This window comes from Odontesthes bonariensis, chromosome 12 (genome assembly GCF_027942865.1).
Source record: "Odontesthes bonariensis isolate fOdoBon6 chromosome 12, fOdoBon6.hap1, whole genome shotgun sequence".
Lineage (NCBI taxonomy): Eukaryota > Metazoa > Chordata > Actinopteri > Atheriniformes > Atherinopsidae > Odontesthes > Odontesthes bonariensis.
Genome location: NC_134517.1, coordinates 19,532,869 through 19,551,369, shown reverse-complemented (window position 1 = coordinate 19,551,369; position 18,501 = coordinate 19,532,869). Strand labels below are relative to the sequence as shown.

The 18,501-nt window shown below is 40.5% G+C and overlaps 1 protein-coding gene across 1 annotated transcript; it reads right to left on the bottom strand.

The window, feature by feature from the left end:
- Window positions 1-12,591: 12,591 nt before the first annotated feature.
- Window positions 12,592-18,257, bottom strand: LOC142396601 (atypical chemokine receptor 3-like). The gene is made up of 2 exons (XM_075479513.1): window positions 18,033-18,257; window positions 12,592-15,166 (listed from the first exon to the last, which is right to left on the bottom strand). The coding sequence occupies exon 2, from the start codon at window positions 15,095-15,097 to the stop codon at window positions 13,967-13,969; it is 1,131 nt and encodes a 376-aa protein (XP_075335628.1). The 5' UTR covers window positions 15,098-15,166; window positions 18,033-18,257; the 3' UTR covers window positions 12,592-13,966.
- Between the last annotated feature and the right edge of the window lie 244 nt (window positions 18,258-18,501).

Sequence of the window (18,501 nt, the reverse complement as noted above, 5' to 3'; positions counted from 1 at the left end):
CAGCCTGAACACCAGTCATATCACACCATGTGTTTGAGTCTTTTAGAAGCCCTGGAGGTAAAATCTTAGAGAGTACAAAATGGTGAGAGCTGAATGTGTTTTTTGATGACCAGTCTTCACCACTGCTGTGGACAAATGAAAAATGAAAAGAAAAGCAAGTAAGTGAATAAACTGCACTCTAAGCCTCTAAGGGCCATTTAATGATGAGTGACATGTTCAAATTGGCGAAGAAAAAAAAAACAATTTTATGACAACACTGTGTGTATACAAGGCAGCTCTCTCAAAAAGATAAGATCCCAAACTATTTGCCATTTGAGAAGAAGCAGGTCGTGGGACTTTACTCATGGAAGAGGGGCCAGATGTACCCTAAAATACACTAAGATTCTTTTGAATGAAAAAAGACAAAGTTGTCATATGGAAGCACAAATCCTTGTGCTGATTGAGCTGTACACATAAACACCCTCAATCCCAAGGTAGACCTTTTACTCCGTCTATTCCTGTAAGAATACATAAACTGCGCTGCCATCTGTTCTCACCTGGTGCATGACATGCACACGCGTACATTTCCAGACGGGCACGCCTGGGCGCCCATAATGCACATTTACCACTTCAAATACACAGACACACATGTGCTCAGAAACATCTGCGAAACACACAAGTCCTGATTAATGTGTGCAGAATCTGAATGAAGGAGGCTAAGCCTTTGATATCTGTGCATCTGTGTTTCCATTACTGGGCCACCTACTCAGCACTATTTACACACCATACTGCAAACATAATCCGCATAGCAGGAGAGGTACAAGGAGGGAAAGAGTCTAGCGAGAACGGGTGGAAAATGTGCACGAATTTAATTAAGAACGGGGATTAAAGACTGAAAATAATCACACAGCATAAAGTCAGGGAGGGTAGTGAATGTTTTTTTTCGGGGCCGGGGCTTGTATTTTCCTGTAAGTGACCTGTATTTTACGTGTGTTCGTGTTTGGACACCCGCAGGGGTAAGAGTACGTGTGTGTCCAGTCTGCGGCACGGTGCAGTTCTGGTCAACTGATTGTGCGACCCATCCATAGAAACCCTCTGGTGGGCCAAGGTGATGGATGATGCCTGGAAGCTGTGCAACCGCAGGCTGTCTGAGTAGCCACTGGACAGATGATGAGTGACGGATGATTTGAGTTTGTGTGCATGTTTGGATAAGTTTGGGTGTAAAAGAGCGACAGGTTACTGATGGCTGCCGTGTTTCAGGTGTTATTCTAATGTTATTGATTACAGGGTGACAGGCATGTGAAGAGAGGCTATTTAATAGTGTAGCAGAGAGTAGTGAAACTCACACCTCCCTGGCCTACTCCCTGAAACTTGTGTTTGTTCAAACCCCCACTTCTCCTATAGAATTACAAACCATATACTAAGTGTAAGATCAGGATAGAAAGCCCAGTTTGGGTTGTAGGCTTTAGTTGTAGCATTTCGACCTCAGTGCAAATATTCATCCATCAATCTACAATATGAGACAGACAGGAATAAGTTCACTGACATGAGGAAAAAAATAGATTTTACAGCTTGTACACTGGGTTTAATGTATGAAGGCCATGGGGGCAAAAATGTGATTATTGTCTAAACCATACCCAATGAGAATATTTTGGCACAGTGTTGTAAAGAGCAAATATTACTATCATCATATTTTTACTCATATTCTTCGTTATTCCTCTGACTTTTTTTCCCCTTTGAAACATATTTAGCAACTTTTCAGCTCGGATATCAAAAACAAGTCTACATGTTGATCTCTTTTCATTGTACTTAAGGATTTCAATGCTTACACTAACTTGAATACCCCTCTAATGAAATGTCTAATGATTGTCACGAAGGTGGCATAATTCTACCATGTTCGTGTAAGTGAGCAAACATTTGCAGAGAGGGAATGTTTTTATGTTTTTCCATTACACGGTATGGTACAGTGTAAATTGGTCTGAGTAACAGACATTCAGTTTTTCCAACATCATCATAGTGGTGTCAGCTGCAACTTCTGACTCATCCTCTTAATGTGTCTTAAACATGTGTCTTAAAAGAGAGCAATAGAGCCTTTCCGAGTAATGCTGTACTTGATTCTCAGTATGTGCTTCTTTTCCAACAACGAGGAGCTAAACTTAGTCATAAAGACAGGTGACGTAGCAAAAAAAAAAAAAAAGTATCAGTGCTCCACAGTCTCTTTACGTCAGAGTTTAGTATCAGTTCAGATTTATTGGAACGGTACCAAAAAAATGTTTGTCGCAATCTGCCATGTAAAAAACAAAACAAAAAAGAAATGCTCACAGTACTGTACGAGTCAACAAAAAACACCATTTGTCCTCAAGGTCCTAGATTCCCAAGCTTATACATTCCTGAGCTCCCCATGTTCCAAGCAACTTGTATCCCCGAGGAACATTTATAAACACTGCAGTCGCCTTATGCGGTAAGCCTTATGAGGTGTGTAATGTGTCAGAGTCTCTTCCCCGCATGAAGGGAAGCCACAGCTTCACCTTCACCTTCATTGACTGTATACTGTCAGGACGTCATGCTCATTTCACATCTGTCTGTCAGACCAGCCTGTCTGCTTAACAGATTGAGGTACCCCTTCTCAGGTTGCAGTAAAAACAAAACTACCTCGGTGAAAAAGCTGAAGATTCATTCATTCGAAGGAAAGCAGGCAATAGCCCTTTGCACACAGCAGTTGTCTTCTATCCTGGCAAAAAATGTTACCTTGTCAAGGTATATAAGTGACAGAACAGAGTCATGGTCTGCCATTCTGGCAGTCCCTAATCTAGTCCAACTCTCATTGTGACCTTACAAACAGGATGGTGCAACAAAAGTACCAGACCCACCTTGAATATATAACCTAATCAAGTATTTATGATCCTAGAATGGACTCTGGTAGCCATGTTTAGGCACATAAACCCAATGACAATGAAACAATGACAGAAAGTTTCCGTGATAGTCCATGTCTCATGAATCAGATGAGTTAAGTGACATACTTAACTCTTATCCCCACGTTTAGACATGGGGAAAATATTTTTTAGGTTCCCCTATAACAGCAGGCTCACCCAATGCAACAGAGCTGGAGAATCACGGGCCTTGGAAACTTTCATTTGCAATTCAGCACAACAAAGTACAACTGAAGCTAAGGGGAGTACCTTTAGTTTTCTGTCCATCCAGTACCAAAACAGAGACAAATGAGTAAAAAAAAAAACACATGTACACTAACACTGATGTCTATTGTCAATTTACAATCACCAATTAGCGTGCATGTTTTCAGTGGGAGGAGGCCAGAGTACCTGGAGAGAACCCACACATGAACCGGGAGAACATGCAAACTCTACCATTAGTTTTGATGGTCATAAATAATCAAGTATTGGACTAAATTTAATTTTAACCAAATTACAGAAATAAAAAAAAAAAGAAACAGTAAAGTGGAAGCAAATCAAAGAGCCTCCAAATGAAACTTCACTCAAATGAGCTACAGTAATTTTTTCCCTTTCATGTTTTTCTTGAAAGGGTCTCTATTTTCATCAAGGGGCTTTCCGCTAAAATTAGGATATCAGACACAAAAGACTTTTCCCTGTTCATAGTCTCCATCTTTCCTATCATCTCTGGTATGTTTGACTCCAAGCCCTAAATTATGGCGCTTTGATGCTCTGTGTTACCATAGCAACGATGCAGGAAATTATCAAGATCACATTTTTTGAGTCAGACTTGAAACGAAAGCACCAGGGCCGTATATCCACATCTTCATGTAGCGTGAATCTCGATAAAAGAACGCGTCTTTGTTGATCTGCTGCTCTGTTCACCCAGAGCAAAATAAACTAAAAGGGTGAAAGGTTGCTTTGTGACTTTTAAACTCTGGAGGCAGGTCTTTGACAAAGGTTCGTGACACTGATGCGTGATGGTGCTAATTACTCCATTAGCTCTTCTAATGTTTCTCCAGCAGCTCTCCTGTTCAGAATCTTTGTTTTTGAACAATAAAATAGCTGCAGCTGTGACAACAATGATGGGTTGCAGCAAATAAAACCAGCAAATGATACATGGGGCGACTTAAAACCACTGCAGGGGTGAAAGGGGGCAGAAGAGGGCAAACCCCTCAGTTCAGCTTGTGAAAATCTTCTATTCATAACTGAATGCCAAAGAGGGAAATACAATCCACGGTGTGTTTTCATTTGGTCAATTGTGTGGATGAATGCTGAGATTTGGTGTCACACTGGGCGTGTCAGCTCTCAGTTTCCCCCTTCTATACCGCCCTCGCCCCCCACCCGGAAACTACAACTTCCTCCCCCATTCATCTCACTCTGATTTTGTTTTATTTCTCATGAGCTCTCTCACAAACTCATTTGTCAAGCCACATAAAAGTTTACTGAGCCCTGTGAAACCAAGCTAAGGAAAACAGTGGTGATGTAAGCCTCCTTTTTTTATACAAAGAGAAGAATTACAAAAACAGCGTCAAGTTTGGTATCGAAGTTACTGTATTTAGGTCAAGTGTAACAATCCTGGGCCATCAATAAAAGTTTCAGTTTAAAGGAACAGATTTTTTTTCCTCCAATAAAAACAGCCAAATAAGGTTAGTCTTGTTTGCGTGGTTGTGTGTATAAATACCCATTATAAATTCCTTCTTATCACAGCAGGGTGCATGACATAAATCACAGGTTGTTTGAGCTAAAGGGAACCTGTAACCAAAACAACGATGATGGAGGAAGAGTTGAGTGAGCTCCAGGGTAGCTGTGGAAGTTTCTCTCCTTCGGGGGCAGTTACTGCGGTGTCTTGGAGTATGACAGGTAGCTCTCGATTCAGCCAAGACGCTCCAAGGTGGTTGTTGAATGACATGGAGACATTCGTTTTCACCTCAGGGCGTAAATTCTGTGTGTGCATGCTGTGTCAGTTATGGTGGGAGAAACTCCCTGTAAACTGACACCGCGCAGCGTCTATCTGTCCTGCTATCCAGACGAGAAGAAAAGTGGAGCAGATAGGGGAAGAGACAGAGGTGTTTTTCTTCCCTTCTTGGTGCTAGACAGACCTAAATACATCATCAGGGACAATCGCTGTTTAACTAACATTCTTTATATATAATGGCATGTCTGCAATGAAGAATATGGCTAAGTTGAGATGGGGAAAATAACTCCAACAGCAGCCATCAGACCCACAAAAAACCCCAAAACATTTCAGCAGAGTACAATCCAGTCAGCAATCAGGGTCCCCTTACAAAACATAGCTGAGATAACAAATGAAGGGAATTCATTTTGAGGAGAATGTTGGCAGGAGGTTTGACTCTTCATCCTCGTTTTTATGTGTCAGCTTAAGATTTGTCAAATTCTCGTGCAATGTGTTTTACAAGACTGGAGTATGATCTACTCATGACCCTGTAATGCAAAGAGCAGGTATGTAGAATGAGCATACAGTCAAATTACATCTAATTTTCCTCCCATTGATTGTGCAGAGAGAGGGCCAACTTGGGGATATTACTTTACATGTAGAATGCGTAAGAATTCAGGTGTTCTAATGATATTTAATAATTCCAAGGCAAAAGTCAAATAAGCAGAATTACTGCTTGGGTAACACATACAGAGTACACGTTGTGTGGTTCTCTGTTGAATGGCTGGGGCGCTGGCAGGTGCTCAAACAATACATTTCATTTGCGGTTAGAATGTTGTAATGAGAATATCAGAGTGCAGACAAACAAAGATGCTATTGTGTGCGCTGCATTAATGTGTGAGGGCAAAAGTTTGGAAGCTACAGTTTTCGGGGAATTTTTCTTTGTTTTATCTTAGGTGTAAAATAATATGTTCCAGCATTTTCATATGGTGACCTGAAGGTGCAGAACGCAACAAAGGGGGACAAATTACAACAGCAAAACTCAACACCCCAAAAAATTGTGTCTTGTTGGGTGACAAAAAAAAGTGTTTTTGGCCTTGTGTTCTGGGAAATTTAATATGTATGTATTTAAATGTTAAATGTACCATAGAAATAAAGTTGCCATTGCTATTATCCCTATTAAAAAAAGTCCAACATGGCATTTTACTCATATAACAAAGTTTTACTGTCTGACAAGGCCTGTTTTTCTGGAAAGTTAAGATGAATGTGTGGTGACTTACAGCTCAGACAGAAAGAGGAGGCAGCTGCAGGTTTATGAAGCTTATTAAAGTGGGCCTTGGTGCAGTGATGTTATGTTGACTTGACTGGGACTCACGCTTTTGTCTGAAAAAACAGGCGTGTTTATTCAGTGGAATGCCAGAGTCTGACCCCAGACAGGAACCAAAGGAGGACATTTGGCTGCTCAAACATCATCACAGACAAAACATCCCACACTGCCAAAGGTTCGCAGTGTTTTTGTCACATCAGAGAAGCACATAAATCCCGCTTTTGAATGTAGCTGTCTCTCTTAACACACTCTGACAGCCGAGATAAAGGTATGTCAACACCTTTATTCTCTTTCAGGAATTAAAATAAGCTTTCATTATCTGCAGTCAGTCTCAAAGTGCTGTTGGCAAATCATTCATTATCCATCTAGGAAAAAGAGGTGATTCTACCATGAAAAACTTTGATAAACATTACCAAACTCTGTTCAAAAGCAAGATTTTTGAGCTTAGCATATTGCATGACTCTACACAGGAGAGAAATAAAGCATTTGATATGAAGTGATGGGAAAACAGATTAGTTGAATAAACAGGTTGATAAGAATAACATAATACATTCAGATGAAGTTCTAATCATACTCCTCTTCACTCCAACCACACAACTGGGTCCTTATGAAATAGCTGACAAATATGAATTTAATAACACCAAATGGTTTGTAGGGGCTTGTGTGCCTCCAAAAGCCGTAAAGCAGCTGCCTCCTCTTTCCTGTCACATCTCTGAAGTTTCATTATCTGCTTTGAAGCAAGCATGCTGCTCGGTTGATCGATTGGAGACTGAACTTTAAGTCGCACTTCAGGCAGAGCTCTTGAAGCTGACAGGTTGGTGGATGAATTAGGTGACGTCTAAACACCGGATCCATGGCTTGGGCATAAAGTATGGTATAAATCAGCCCCCTCAAAATCAAGCCTTCACAGTTATGTGCGTCCTGTCTATACAGTTACATATAGATCTGGAAGAGATTAGAGCTTTCACACAAACAGTAAGCCACAAGATGGTTTATGAGGGGTTGAACAACAGGCATGAAGTGGTGGGCAGCGGCACATAATATCACATCCCATAATTCAGGGTACATGTGAGGCTTATTTTAAAACACTCTATGTCTAATCTATTTGGCTCATAAATTAGATTCAAAGCTTCAGTCTGGTAATCTGTTGATCTGGACCTAAAGGAACCACCGTGCTACTGACTTAACTCGAGTCCCAACATCTACAGAACATCATAAGTTTTTCAGCTCATAGTTTTTCAGATTCAGATTCTTTATATTTTTTTTTTCCCATTTGAACCTTTATTACTTTATAAGTTAAAATGAATGATTTTAAGTCTTCTCCGACCAGCTCCGTTTTGTTTGGAAAATGTAAATAAATCGAGAATTTTATGTCAGCAACGTTCCGCTGTGAGAGGGACATGTTTACCACTGTGATACATCACCCTTTCTTTGAATTACACTTTCTTGTCCACGCTTGGCCAATTTTAGAAAACTTTCCAAGTCTTCTGGAAACAGACTTTGTAAGGTAAAGAACAGTGTTACTCTTCTGGATATCACTGTTTGAAAGCCATCATACTCCTAAAACAATTAGGAGCATTTATTGAACTGATCCCGTTTGACCTGAGATGTCTTTCAATCGGAAGGTATTGCTTCAAACTCAAACTTAGACGTATTCTTACTGAACCCTCATTGCCCCTAATATGTTATTCTCACAGCTTTTGGATAAAAATTTCTGCCTTCAAAAGTGTAATAATTATCACTATTCTCAGCAGCTGTCTTCAACTCTTTTAACCTTTTCAATTTGTTTAAGAATTACTAGGATTCAGTCCAAAGTGCTGATATCAGCAGTCTTACCTAAATAACAGAACAGATTCCCTGCCTTTGACCTTAAATTGTACTTATATTTCATTTCATTGTGTCATTGCAGTTTTATGAAGTCAGCTTTATCAAAACTACTTGGATAGGTCTAAGAAATGTTCATGTTTTGGACTGAACTACACCCTTTCACAATGTTAACCACATCAAACTTCATCTGCAAAAGGTCTCTACACCCCTCGCTTCACCACTGTGACAAATACAATGACACAAACCACTAGAAAACTTCAGACATAAACAGTGGTCGTAACCATTGATCATTTAACTATCCTAAACAATGCAGTCAGCATGCTGGTGGGATTAGACCATCGTTAGACAGGTTACTTTTAGTGGTGATGTGTTTTGGCAACAGAAGAGTAAAAAAAAAAAGAAATTCTCTGTCAGCTGCCCAACAAACAGACAGGCAGCAGGTGAACATGGAGAAACAATTAGTGGTTATAGAGCCAGCTGTACCTATAATGAAGAGTTGAAGGAAAACTAAAAAGAGAAAAAAGGAGAGTCCTCTCTAAATGATTGCTTGATTTACTTACTTTTTTTACTTTACATATATTCTGACTGAATTCTTCTAGAAAGTTTTTAGCTATTCAGATTTTTTTTTCTTTTCAGAAGTGTCACTATCCCTGCACAGCCACAAAAAGGAAACAAAAAGAATATTGTTTGTGCCCCAGTTTACTCTGGATAATCTATACAACCCATTGTGTTCACACTGAAATGTGATTAAGTTCCATTGTGCTGGGCAATTGTGTTGTGGAGGCAGAGATCTTTGCCTCAGATTTCTCAAATCCTGGACAAATTAAAAACCAAACTGTGCATTACTAGATACCTATCAAGGTTAGGCTTGCCTTTTTATTTATCTGTTGTTTGTTTTCTTCTGTAATTTTGATTAAACTGACCAAAATACATGGTGTACGAGTAGCCTCTTGAGGTTTTCAGCCAGAGGAGTTTCCAAACCATCCCTCAAGGTCTGAAACCGAAACGATCAGGCAAACAGAACATATGCTCTTAAAGACCCTTGCAGTATCATCATTAATCCTGAACCAAGCCAAATAAACTCTAACTTTGGTAATCCCTCAGTTTCTACTGATGAAGTCCAGCTCACTCAAACAATCTGCCTTCATAGTGTTATCAGGACGGGTTAAGTAAGCCATGACTTTACAAATTACTGCATACCACTGGTGTCTGATCCCAAAAAAATCAGGTCCAGTTGTCTGCAAACTCCTTTTTTAATTGCCTTTCTCTTTTCAAAGAACATCTGTCCAACATCTGGACAGAGAACATGTTTTCCTCACCTGGCAGCATGGAGTGCTAAACTAATCCAATCCTCCAACTTTCCTCATGTCCGCCCCAAAAACTCCTTCTGAGCACAAACAGCTGCAGCTCTCCTGTTGTACTTCATTAATAATTCAAGACTCTTTATTCAGCATAAGTCCTCATGTTAAATCCCTGCCACATTGAACAAAGCAAGCTCAGGCTTCGCTGGGAATCGAACCTTCTCTAAATGCCTGGAAATCATCCAGAAACAATATAACAGCTTCATTTAGCACGCAGGCTTTTGTTGTTTGTCTGACAATAATATGATGAATGCATGTACTTTTTAAAAGTGTGCTCCTCTTGTGGACAGCACTGAAGAATGCTCCTGCTTTAAATTAATCTCCACCTCTGCACCTCCTCTTTGTTTCATAATTCATTAATGTTATCTCTTCTCAACATAACACAGACGAAAAAAACTCTCCGTTAACAGACTGTCTGGCCCATTACTTCTGCTTATTAAATCAAACTAAAGAAGAGAGCCCCCATTAATAACCCTCTGCTAACTTGTGAATTAAGCTGCTGTAAGGAAAAAAGGACTGAACTGAAAGGAAACTGAAAATAGTCTCTCATACGTTTTGCTGTAAATCTTTTTTGTGTGTTTTGGAGAGGATCACACAAATTAACAGGACTGCACATGTTCCACATAGTGACAGAAAACCGTGCTGAAAACTAAGCACCAAAAGGGGAGTTTTTCAGTTTGCTCCTCTTAGACGAGTTTAACATTTAACTCAGTGTTTTGGTTTAGACAGAGCATGGTCTCAGTCACATTTTTGACACATTGTGCATTCGGAATTTATGGCAAACCCGTGACAGACAGCACAGCAGTTTACCGCTTAAGTGCATTCCAGTTGAAATATTAGCTGTTCAATTGTGGAGCAGCAGAAATACACAATACAAACTGTTCCCCCTGCACAAACCCGTTTGCCAGACGTACATATTTATTTAGATTAATCTGCAACATGAAATGTGTTTTAAGGAGATGGCAACCCACCAAATTACATTTCGAGTGAACATTTAAGCATTCAGCAAGTCACGATTGCATTAATCATGAATCAGAAAGTTGTCAATAGCCAACATTCTTTTCTATCAAAATATCTGATCAACTAAACAAAAGACAAGATCACAGATGTAAAACCTTCTCTGCTCCTCACTAGTTCAGTGCAAAACTGTTGCAGTGTAATCATTCAAATATGTTGTTGACAAAATCCAGCCAGCGAGTATGACTCCAACTGAGCACTACAGCAGCTGATCTGAAATATATTACAAACCTCAGCTGGAAAAATACATACTTATCCTGCTTATATGTAAGCATAAATCCTCAGTGTGTGTATGTATGGCATGGATATAATGTTGCTGTAATACCTATAGTAAATTATATATACATCAATATCCCAGTGCAGAAGATTAATTTAGTCCCTATCCTGTTAAGGATTTCAGTCTCTCTTCTAATTTTAATTGTATTTAGATTGCAGTTGATAATCCAAAACATGTTTGCATTTAATCAAGTTAAAGCCCTCCGAAGTTTTTTGAGCACCAGGGCTTAATTAGGGCTCATAATTCTTTCTCTAGGAACTGCTTGCAGGGTGATTGTCAAAAGCAAATGAACCAGCATTCCAGTGAGAACAAAGCCTATGCATTCACTACATAGGAGCTAGTTAGTGGAGGCTCACTGACCTGTAAAGAACCATTGGAAGGTATTGACAGGGTCAAAAGAAAAAGTCTTGTGTCAGGAAAATCATTCACACAAGAAAGGAGAAGGAGACCAGCACCCACCAGGAGTGCTGCAAGATCAAGGCTGTGTCTAAGTTAGAGAGGAAGCCAGGAGGGTATCATTAGCAGGTCACTCACTTAGTTTGACCTTCGAAATTCCCTGCACAGCTTCCTTATCGGAGTACATGCAACAGTGGGGTCTGACTGTGCCAGTGATTCAGCAAGGAACACTGTTGAGCTGCTCCTCATTTGCCAATTCCAACCTTTAGCACAGCTTTTCAGTCATCTGTCTCAAGGGTACTGGTGATGTCACTAAAGGCCTCAAAAGGAGGCTAAAAGTCTGAATATATGTAGGCAAGAGATAAGGAGCTAGGGAAAAAAAGGCGATGTATGTACAGTAGTAGTTCATATTTCTGGACATAATAAAAAATGTGGTCATATAGACCATATGACCACATTTTTGCGTTTTTTTAATTAGGGAAAAACAGCCACAACACCTGAGCACCTTACACTCATTGAGTCGTACATTACTTCACAAAGTTTGAGAGCTGTGCCTAAATGACTGGGTAAAACCTCAATTATATGAAAAACCCTTGAAAAGGGTATATATATATATATATATATATATATATATATATATATAACCTCAGACCTGAAAGAGGGCGTACCTTCTTTTTTATATGTATTTTAAAGAAGGAGATATAGAAATATGGAAGAAAAATAGAAACAAAGATTGAGAAAGCTGTGTCAACATATTGGTTGAACTTGGCAGGGATATCTCCCTGAGAGCTCACCACATCCGTCTGCCCAGATGTGTTTTTTGGCCATTGTGATGGTTTCCTTTATTGCGCTCATCATCTCACAGGAGGGGAAGGTATAGATGCTGGTTATGAGCAGAGGAAACAGAAGTGTCGACAACTGACAGCTGAGTGGAGTTTCATCATGTATCATAAGGGTAAAAGACAGGGTTTGGTTCCTCCTACAAGAATAATTAGTTAAACCATACTGAGTTTTCATCTTCAGAAGATAATCATATAGTTAGAGACGATTGGAATACCGGGCACGTGTATTATTCTGAATTGTTTGAGGTTTGTTTATTTCTTGATGACAAAAAATATGAGAAACTTGATACCAGTCTTCTCACTGAACTTTCAGGAAACAACGACTGTTGTTTTTGTCTTGAAAGAGACAGGAACTACATCCTTTGTTGTCTTAGTGTGTCAGTGATTGGAAAATGTCCTCTTTTAAGATTTGAACAAAGTTTAGTCCAAATCCCACATGATGGCTGTAATGAAACCACAGAGAACCACTTTTTATTTTTGTTCAGTTGAGGCTTGATGTTTTTGTTTTGTATGAACTCAACAACCTAACACCAAAAGCTTTACTAAAACACAACTCTTTAAGATGAGATGGTGCGATGTCTTCTCAATGTAAATAAGGGTACGATCGAATGACGCATCAGGTCTGAATGAGTTAATAGCTGTATTTTAGGGATCTCAATTCCTGGAGGGTATAAAGTTATGAGATCTTTTTTTTTTTTTACAAAAACCAAAGAGGCAAAACATTTTCTATGTATTTAATATATAACAAAACACATGTTACACATTACAATGTCAGAGGAATGCCTCGATTCTTGTAGAGACATGTTTGTCTCCACTCTCTTCTAATCGCAACATGGAATCTTTTCAGAGTACAAGCATGTGTAACCAATCATGTGACCAATCACGCTCCGTGTCAGCAACACAAAATATTAAAGTGAGCAAAGTGTTGGACTCAAAGTTTATGACACATAAAAACTCCATCTCTTTCTGTCAAGCTTTGGTTTGTCCACACATGCGCATACAACTCGCAGGAAATGCATTGATGTTTTTGTAATTTGGTCTCTAACACTGTTGCATACTCCAGCTGCTGCCTGCATTAGAGAAGTAAAGCTATTCTGTTATTTGCTCGTAAAGTTTGAGCTGTCTGTGGCCTGCGTGCTGATAGCAAGATTTGCAATACATGAGCATGTGTAGGCTATCTCTTTGACTATGGCACTAATAAATCACAGACACGGCAGACTTTAATGCTTTATCCAATAAAATAGCCATCAGGAAAGTCAGGAAGTTCGTGTATTTCCTCTGTAAGATCAGTAGTCATAGCTGTGGCCTCCAGACAATCTCAAGAAAAGTGAAGGATAATGAAGGAGAGATCCCAGTAGGCTAAGCTAAGCTAAACTAATTAACAACTTCCTGCAGCATTCTGTTGAGTTTATAAAGATGAGAGTCATACCAAATACCATTTAAGCGGGAAGCAAAACAGCAATAAAGTATATTCTTTAGAAAAAGTGTAACTATTCTTCTTGACTTTAAAAAAACACTCACTTTTCCGAAGGCTTCAGCTGATGCAACATGAGGTTATGATTCATAATGAGACAGCAGGACTAAAGCACAGAGTCAGTCAGTGGCTCAGCTATAAATGATGAGGCAGTGTCGTGCGATGTGGAGCACTGAGCAAACATCAGTGTGTGAAGACTTTGCATTACAACATGAAGGAGGCAAAAAAAAAAAAAATCTATATAAATACAACTAGATACAAAGATATTACTCTGCTGATACTATTAATATACATTACAAATCTCATACATACACACACACACAAACTCACACACAGTGCATTCACACTTACATAGTAAAAAGCAATGATTTCATTAAATTTGCAGTCTTTGTTTTCTCTTTACAACTAATGACTACATCTATATGATTTGAATATCAGCTGTTTTTGCAAACTGTTTTAAGTGCTTCTCAGTCAGAGATGACCACTCCAATCTTCAAGTTTTTTTCTATAACTAAAGCAGATTACTATAAAAATGTTGCTGGATTGGCTTTGGACAGTGGACAGAACAAATCAGCTGTAACATAACTTTACACTGCATTAGAGTCATTTGGATTTTGTCTTTTAGATCTGAGGTGGGTTCTCTACAGCTACAGCAGAGTATTCAGTTTCAGACATGTTAGAAGCTTCAATGAGACGTGCCAAGCCCGTCCGAGTGGAGTATTTGAAAATGAAGGCCTTCATGAGGTCGTAGCGGTAGTTTCTGTTGATGAAGTTGTAGAGGATGGGGTTGAAGCAGCAGTGGAGCAGGGACAGGCACTGCGTGAGGTGTAAGGCCACGTAGAGCACATTCTCCAGGCCACAAGACAGAGGCACCACGCCCAGCTGCGCCAGGGCATCGGCCAGGAGGACAGCATGGTAGGGCCCCCAGCAAGCCAGAAAAACAACAATATAGGCCAGAATCACCCTGCGGCTTACGCGACGCTCCTGCTCTACTGGGGAAGATGATGATGAAGGGGAGCGGGTGAAAGCTCTGGCCAGCAGGGCGTAAAACACTGCAATGACCGGAAAGGGGAGCACAAAACCCAAGAGGATAAAGGTCAGCTGCACTCCCACCATCCACTCCCTGGAGTTCTCTTCTGGGTACAGTGTCCTGCACAGCATGGTGTCCCCATGTGTTGACTTCACAACGTGCAGGAAGTAGGTGTCTGGCAAGGAGGCCACCAGAGCTAGAAGCCACACCCCTACACATACACCACGGCGAATCAACTTCCTGTGTGAAGCTCCCTCATCTCTGGGCTGCGTCACACTTACGTAGCGGTCCACACTCATGCAAGCCAAGAAGAAGATGCTGCCAAAGAGGTTGACAGAGAGCAGCAGGTGTGTGAGTTTGCACGCCGCTTCACCAAATGGCCAGTGGCCATGCTGGGCCAGGGAACTCACCCATACAGGAAGAGTTGCGCACACACACAGATCTGCAACTGCCAGGTGAGCGATGTACATGTGAGTCTCATGGCGAGGGGTGGAGTCGCTTTGAGCACGGACGTTTACCCAGAGGACCAGAGCGTTGGCAGCCAGGCCAACGATGAAGATGAAAGTGTAGAGGACACACATGGAGTACAGCAGAGCGCTGCGGTTGAATGCTGTGGCACACACCGTTGCGTCCACACTTGTAATGTTGCTAAAGGTTTCAGAGAAGTTCAGGTCCCCAAATGACTCCCACAAGTCCTGCAGCTCACTCTGGCTTAGACTCATTTTTCAGCTCTGGGAGAAGACCACAGACCACTGGGACGTAACACACACCACCTCTGACTGGGACAGATCCTGCAGAAACATGACAGTCATTTATTATTTCTTGTAACATACATTCATCTTAAGAACCTCTTAATGTTAGCAGTGTTTCCTGTAACCTTCTTATTTAAGAAGACATTTTCTGTAGCATAAAGCATGGCTTATTTTACTCGTGTGGACCCCCAGAACTAATAAAACATAAACCCACTTATGGTATGCTACCTGATCCTGGCGAATCTCAATGCGGTTAACTTGTTAAAACACTGCTTTCTCGAGCTAATAACAGCTCTCTCTTATTGTGTCACAAGTGGTGGACTTTTTCTGTGATTGATGTGCGGTCCGGGGGCAGCACAATAAATGTTTACATTAGCTCCACTGGCACAGAGTGCAGCTTGGACATGAGGAAGTGGGACTGAGAAACCCAAACAGGGTGTATTTCCGGAGCGTTCTGGGCGTTCCAAGATAAAGCACTGGTCAGTGTGGGAAACATGATACCTCTTGAAAGAGATTTTCCCCCTAACATACTTGTTTTTGAAAAACACAACAAATCCCATGTCTCTTCTCTGCTCTTGAAGAAGGAAAATAGAGGGTGAGAGATCAGCTGTCACCACCCAGATGATCAAAGAAAATCCCTGAACACGTCATTTTACAACATATGATTCCTATAACCCAAGAACACTGACATAAATTCAAATGCAATGTGCTTATAACTGCAAACATGAAACAGCATGCCAGACGATAGAAGTAGCAGTCTGGAGCCCTCTGGCATGCCAATAACCCACTGTGATTCCTCTAAGCCTGATGGACCTCTGATATGTTCACCCTTGCATGGCCTGCATTCACAGCTTATTGCTGCAATGTCTCTCTCAGCTAACTGTCAGCCTGCCACAGTGTAAGAGATCAGAGGTGAGAGGTGATAGATCAAAACCAGAACACGAGTGGCTTAACCCTGCTGTTGCCCCTCACCGGCTTGTACGCCCACAGACTGAATTGTGTGCAGGGATCAGCGGGAGGTTTGACGCCTGCAAAATGGTCCAACCGAGGTTAAAAAGAGGGTCACCAACCACTGGGTGACACAGCACGCCAGAGAGCAGTGAAATGTGACCGTGTCAGACATCTGTGTGAGTGGGAGACTGGGGATAATTGGAACAAAGTCCCAGAGAATGAAGAAAGAAAAAGTTAAGATGAATATACAGGGACACCTGGAGCATATTAAGATGTGCAGCTGTCTAATGATGGTCAGCTTCTGGGATCTGCAATCACTCCAAAACACCCCATTTTAGGGGAAAACGTACACTTTAAATCAAAATATTTTATTGATAGCTACAATTACCAGTTACTTTGAACAGTAAGATTTTATGGTTTCAAGGCAGCAGAAGTAGATCATAAAATGAACTTTAAATGCTGTTTTAAACGTTAATTTAGCAGCAATAAGACTTAAATCACTCAATGCCTTCTGTAGTAATTTCACACTAACAGGAGCAGAAGTTGAATGACTTTGTGTTGCTCGGCTCTTTATGTCAGTCCTCACTTTTAATATCTATGGATGTGGGCAATGTGGCCAATTATTGAGAAAAGCTGCTTCATGAAAAAAAAATACCATGATTTTGTCCAATTATTTCATGCTCAAGATCAATAAAACGTTTTAAATTCAATTTAAATTAATTTCAAACAATTAAATGTGTATCTTTGAACAGTTTATGAAATATAAAGAAAATATTCTGCAATAGAAAATGGTCCAATGAGGATTATTTCCCTTTAAATCCATTTATCTGCTAAATAATTCTGTGTCCCTCCCTACTAATAGTGAATGTAAGATTTGAACCCAGCATGTTCAATTTTAACATTCAGTATCACAACTTTTACTTTATAAAGGATCTTATTACGCACTCCTTTGTGATAAAGCTGCTCAAAGAAACCTTTGACTTTAAATCATTAGGAGATATTGGGGAGTCCTATTAATTCAAATTGAGGGATTTTCCGAGCCGAGATAATCAGCCACTGTGGTTTTGTATAATTCCCTCATATTATATGGAAAATACTTGGAGGTGCCAGGTTGCCCTGCAGGCTTCAAACCAATTAACCTTTTAACACCCTCAATATCAGATAACAGACTGCACATGAAGCTCATATCTTCCACTGTATTTCTGCAAGGCTTCTCTCTTACACTTTAACCTGCTATCCAGTCACATAATGCAAAGAGGGCGAGAACGTCTTTTGTTCCTCAATTCACAGAAAAGAGCAAATGGGGGTATTTTCATGTGCAAATGGTGCCGACAAGAATAGAGCATGCAGGTGCAGCGTGTTTGTCCGGAATTCCTCCTGTCAGTCTCGATCTACAGGCTTTAGTTAAGATTTTTTTTTTTTTTTAAATCTTGGTACGAGGCATGATGTTTCCGCGTAGATAAGCACACACTGCTTTGTGCGTCATTACGCATGGGCACCAATTCGAATGAGAAATCCCAGGCTGCTACTGACGGCGAACACATACAATGTCATTGTTGTCATTGTTGATTTATATCAGGCTGGAAACAAACTTGTGTTATCAGTTCTGAGGTTACGGTAGCGACAGCTGAGGTTTTAATGGGAAGACAAACAAACAGCGCCCAAACACAGTGGAAAGTTTGAGGGCGAGGAAAAACAGTACAGAAAACACTCCAGTTACAACTTCTCTCAGTTTCAACAGTAATATTTAGCACATGAGTCTACTTAAATGAGTAACAACGAATAGCGGCACTGTTAACGCGTAATTCTGTTTTTTTTTCTTTTTTAAAAAAACAAAACCTAATCTGTATGGTTTATAGGTAATCAGCACAAAATCGCACGTCGAGCATCTCTGTTTTACAAAGCTGAAAAATATATATCTTATTCCTGCACAGCAGCTCTTTTAAAAACGTACCTGCTTTTTATTCCTTCTTCTTCGATCTGCTCTTCTCTTTTGGAGAACAGATTTGGTTGCGATCAGTATTGGTTTTGAAAGATACCTTCAACTCCACAGCAAGAAACTTGCGTGTGCCCCACTCCGTCTCCTGAGATGAATGTAAGCCTGTGCTTCGAACTGCACTTGTTGATACACTGGAGCAACGCCTCCAAGGCTGGTCCCAACAGCAGTGCGCATTAACACGGCATCATCGCTTCCAGCGTTCAAAACAGTACGCAGCCCAGGCGGTTTCTGCCAAGCAGGAAATAGGGAGGGGGAAAAAACGGCCTCTGACGAACCAAAGCCCCAAAGTTTATGCAAATGTTATATTTCATGCTAATCTTTCCATGTCCATTCACAAGACATATAGCACAGGGATGCCAATTCTGTTGTGTATTAGTCTGTAACAGCTATAGGAGCAGTTTTTTGGGGAAAATGACTGTCATGT

Coding starts and splice junctions, on each gene's coding strand:
- LOC142396601 (XM_075479513.1), bottom strand. CDS start 15,097: ATGAGTCTAAGCCAGAGTGAGCTGCAGGACTTGTGGGAGTCATTTGGG.